Source organism: Triticum dicoccoides, chromosome 7A, assembly GCF_002162155.2.
Source record: "Triticum dicoccoides isolate Atlit2015 ecotype Zavitan chromosome 7A, WEW_v2.0, whole genome shotgun sequence".
Classification (NCBI taxonomy): Eukaryota; Viridiplantae; Streptophyta; class Magnoliopsida; order Poales; family Poaceae; genus Triticum; species Triticum dicoccoides.
The window spans coordinates 88,259,229-88,264,392 of NC_041392.1; the positions used below are offsets into that span (position 1 = coordinate 88,259,229).

General features: G+C 44.7%; 1 protein-coding gene across 1 annotated transcript; it reads left to right on the top strand.

The window, feature by feature from the left end:
- The first annotated feature begins 2,067 nt into the window (after positions 1-2,067).
- Positions 2,068-3,063, top strand: LOC119329181 (proteasome subunit alpha type-4-1). Its single transcript, XM_037602184.1, has one exon. It carries the CDS (start codon positions 2,170-2,172, stop codon positions 2,920-2,922), a length of 753 nt encoding a protein of 250 aa, XP_037458081.1. The 5' UTR covers positions 2,068-2,169; the 3' UTR covers positions 2,923-3,063.
- The last annotated feature ends 2,101 nt before the right edge of the window (positions 3,064-5,164 follow it).

Genomic DNA, 5,164 nt, shown 5'->3' on the forward strand with positions numbered 1-5,164 from the left:
TTGACTTGTTTCATGTGAAACTCTTGCAGTCCAGAGTTCGGACCGTTGTAGGATTTCAATCCATTGAATTCTTCACCTCCGGAGGATATTTGTATGTGTTGAGTAACGTGATTGTATTAGGAAACATAGGTTAGACTAGGAAATATTCTGACTTGTTTTGTATTTTAAATAGATAATGTACTCGTATATATATATATATATATATATATATGTCCACGAGGCTCAAGCAATACATAAAACTATTCCCCCAAACCTTTCTCTCCCTTCTAACAGTATGGAAGGAACGCCACATTTGAATTTCCTATGGATTGTTGTCCTACATAGACCCTTGAAACTTTTCTTTGTTTGACAAGAAGTAAATTGCTCAAAACCATCACATTTGTGGCTGGGCTAAATTGTCACTGTTTTTTTTGTGTGCCAAAAATCATAAAAGCCCACCATTTCCACGGCAAGTGAGTAACAAATTACATTGATTTGGAGATCAGCCATGTCTACCCAGTTGGGCTCACCGCCAGTTCCAACGAACCACTTGCTTGTCGCAGAAGCGGTGAGTTATTATGATTTTTTGGCAAAAGCGGTGGCAATACTCTTATGTCATGCACCGAGTTTTAAAAGATATGCATGTTTTCTCCTTGTGGTGCAACCAGATAACTTCTATCATTGCTATTTCCATGTCATCACTTCCTATGGTATTTAGCATGCTATTGCATTTCAGTCCTTTGTTTTGCATGTTCCCGTGTTCTAATAAAATCTTCTAATGGTTGATATTTTGCATGTATTTTTCTTTATTTTGTAGCAAATAGTTTCATTGAGTAACTGGTGATTTCGTATTGTAATTGCCACAATGCAATATTTATACACGAATATTCATTTCTACTTTCAACTCCAAATTTAGGCCAAATTACCATGGGAGAACAAAAATGTCCTTTCTTTTACCCGAGTTCTCATGTAAAATAAACATTGATGAAATGCACAGTTGTACCCCTATTTAAGAATTCATCTGATTAACCAGTTAACTTGCCGATAAATCCCTACTTGTAGGGTCATCGAGTAGCCGATAAACTGATAAATCGTCTGATCAATTAATTAAAATGGTCGATTAACTTGCCGATTAGTTTATTAATCCCTACTCGCCAACCAACCAAATAACTACTCCCTCCATCCCATAATATAAGAGCGTTTTGACACTACACTAGTGTCAAAAAGTTCTTATATTATGGGACGGAGGGAGTACCAATTAACGATTTCTTGTATCAGATTCGGCCTCCTCTCATGACTGCCCCAATTAGGGTTTCTCCACCTCCCGTCGATCTATTGAGGCTTCGGGGGCCTTAGGGCCATGGAGGCCCAATTGACCTCATCCTTGCTAGCAGGAGGGTTCCTTCTTTGTTTTAAGGTTTTTATAGGCCGATTAGGATTGTGTCCTGCTCAGAAAGGAGAGACGGCAACGACTCCCTGAAGATGGAATAAGGCCTTCCCCGCCTAGCTCCCCCCCGATGGTGTGATGTCATCAGAGGGCCTGTAAAGGTGTGTCTTCGGCCGATCTCATGGGATTCGGGCAGTGTTGGTTTCATCGGATCTCCGTGGATCCAGTCTTCATTCGTGTGTCTATATGTTGAATTCTTTTAATATAAGCTTCTCTTCATTGACATCGATTGTTATTCTGGTGTGCCGGTCTTGCGGGGTCTTAGCACAACAACTTCCTGGCTGTCTAGTACAACAGGTTTTGTCTTGTTCCGATAAAGGAGAGGCGATGATGGCGGCGCGCCTTTGGCTCGCTGCTTTGTAGTCGTCGCTACATGATCTACGAGATGTAATTTTTTTATTTCTAATGTTTCTTGTACTGCCATGTCTCATATAATGAAGAAAGGAAGGATTCTGGCCAAAAGAATAGAAATAAACATTGATTATTTATTACACAAAATTAGCTCGGAATTTTGGAATTCGAGATGAATTTGCTTCCTGCAGATCTCCTTTTCGTTTCCACCCCTAAACTTACAACAAAACCCAAACCACAACCCTCCTCTTTACTTGCCTTACAAGTAGATCCCTCGTTAACCTTCCCCCCCGACTCTGCTTCCTCCTCACTTCCCCCAAATCCCCCACCCGAACCCTCGGAATCCCTCCCTCGCCGCCGCCGACCCCTCCGCCGATCTCCCCGCCGCCGAGATGTCTCGCCGCTACGACAGCCGCACCACGATCTTCTCGCCGGAGGGCCGGCTGTACCAGGTGGAGTACGCGATGGAGGCGATCGGGAACGCCGGGTCGGCGCTCGGGATCCTGGCGGCCGACGGCGTCGTCCTCGTCGGCGAGAAGAAGGTCACCTCCAAGCTGCTCCAGTCCTCCCGATCCGCGGAGAAGATGTACAAGATCGACTCCCACCTCGCCTGCGCCGTCGCCGGGATCATGTCCGACGCCAACATCCTCATCAACACCGCCCGCCTCCACGCCCAGCGCTACGCGCTCTCCTACCAGGAGCCCATCCCCGTCGAGCAGCTCGTCCAGTCCCTCTGCGACACCAAGCAGGGCTACACCCAGTTCGGGGGCCTCCGCCCCTTCGGCGTCTCCTTCCTCTTCGCGGGCTGGGACAAGAACCACGGCTTCCAGCTCTACATGAGCGACCCCTCCGGCAACTACGGCGGCTGGAAGGCCGCCGCCGTCGGGGCCAACAGCCAGGCCGCCCAGTCCATGCTCAAGCAGGACTACAAGGACGGCATGACCCGCGAGGAGGCCGTCGCCCTTGCCCTCAAGGTCCTCAGCAAGACCATGGATTCCACTAGTTTGACTGCCGATAAGCTGGAGCTGGCCGAGGTCTTCGTGCAGCCCGGCACTGGGGAGGTGCAGTACCAGGTGTGCTCTCCTGACGCCATGGGGAAGCTGCTTGCCAAGGCTGGGCTCACGCAGCCCGCGCCTGAGGCCTGATGTGCTGGTTTGCTGTGGCTTGTGATGCCTACTACTCTTAGACTGCTTAATCAGTTATGCTTCTGTTGTTTTAAGCCAAACTATTTGACAATTATGCATTTTAATTTTATGTTGAACATGCTTGGTATTTTCTTTATCTGATGGATTGTCTTGTGCTAGGCGAAAATTCTGATCCTTGTGTCCCATGCTTGATTGTTATTGTGACCAGGGGATATGGAAGAATGCGCTTATAGAAAACTGCAGTGAAACCTATGTGTTTGACCATGTTCTCATCAAGTTTGTTTAGTGAACAATCCCAATTGTAAGGAGGTTCTGGTGCTTGGGGCCTGTGTTTATAAAGTTCAGCGCCTTCAATAGATTCAATACCTATGCACCATCTAGTTTGCCCCATGGAGAAGTTAGTAATTATGTATGATGATTGCATAAAACATCATATAATATTGTAGGTTGGAATCTTGGTGGTCAAATGTTTTCTTGTTGCTCTATGTCTAGGTTGTCATAGACAACAACAATGATCATGTTAGAGCAAGACAATGGAAATAGTAGAAGCATTGTATGCTACCAACTGTTTACAGCCTGTACTCTGTTCCTTGAAGAATTAGCTACTTACAATAAGACATAATCTTTGGGCGATTTTGATGACTTCTCCATGATGACAATATCTTGCCAATTTTTCTGGTAGCCCCCCATGGGCCCATTGCACGTTTATCCTGTATGTACCTTGCCTTGGATTTTCTGGATTGCTCTTGTGTACTGGTGTACTGATTAGTTAGTTGTGTTCTGTTGAACAACATGGGAGCATAACATGCTGCTATGCAGTCTGTCAGTTCTAGATAAATTTCATACAAATATGGGTGCTGAATTCTGATCAGTTCCACATTATTCAAGCATTTTAGGGGATTTGATGCAAGCAAGTAACACTAGATATAGTCTGATTTTGAAAATCTGTATGCACGTTATAGCGCTTGTATTCATCTGGTCAAAACGGTAATGAACTGTATTTCACTTGTTAAGGAACTCAATTCTGTGACCTGGGGCTTTTACAGTTAAAATCGATATTATTGCACTAGTGACTGAGTGCTTCTGCCAAGTTTTAGTTGAGTGCTTCCTAAAATTCCTGCTCTTCTTGCCTGCTATTCCTAGTTTTAACAATATAATGCTTGCAACCCTGCTGTGCTCATCAGACCTGTTATCTGTCAAGTATTAGTGCCCTAATTGGACTGCTGCTGGAGTGCTTAGTTATCAAACTGTTTCTTCTCCAGCCCTGCATAGTGTTGATTCCAAACAGTTTCTTTCTCCAGCCTGAGTTGTTTTCTAGGGTATTGGCCGGGTCCAGTAGAGTTTCATGTTTATCTATCTGTCCTCGTTCTCGTCATGTTTTTATTTCTGAACCACGTGAAGTTACGAACGTTATATGGGTACATTTCATAAGTCTACCTACTGTATGGGGAGCCACTGTGGCCTTTTTATTGCCATAATTTCGCTAGAGAAGCAAGCATACCCAGCTCAAAGTTTGCCTGACAAACAATGGTGCCACTGCCATTGTTGTGGAGAGGAAACCTATGGGGACGTAGCAAAGGCCATCGCTGCTGAGGGATGAAGGACGTCCATCCGGCTCCTATGAAGGGGCCTGGAAGACTCGGATCCCTCGCACTCAGTTCATTCCAGCAGTAGCATAATTCTTGATGCTTCTCAATCCCATGCAGCTCATTCAGATAGGACGTGATCGCTACTTGAATATGTGGATGATCTTCATTCATTCGTAACTAAGGAACATGACTAAGAGTATTGTAGTGGAACTAAGGAACATGACTAGGAGACTTGTAGTGGAACTATATTTATCCCTTGAAATTGCTGATGCGAGATGCTTCGGTAGCTCGCCGCAATGCATTTATCGCCTTGTGCACACACATTTATCTTCACTTTCAGCACATGCACCACCTCTATTCTAGTCAGTTTGATTTGCTATCTTCGCCTTTTATGGCAGAATCATATCTTTACATTGTCATATGCTCATATGTCTTTGATATGATTGCAGCATACACATATGAATGATGGATATTACATCAGGGGACACATGAATACCAGCGTGACATCATACATGTCTCATATTGTCTTTACCGTGACATATGTGTACAACCATTCACGTCCTAGTTTGAATTTGGTTACCTTTCATATTACCAGGAAGGCTGCATAGTTTGATTCCTCATATTTATCATTGTTGGTGCTTGAAGAACCATTA

Excerpts from the sequence above, each read along its gene's own strand:
- LOC119329181 (XM_037602184.1), top strand. The coding sequence starts at position 2,170 with ATGTCTCGCCGCTACGACAGCCGCACCACGATCTTCTCGCCGGAGGGC.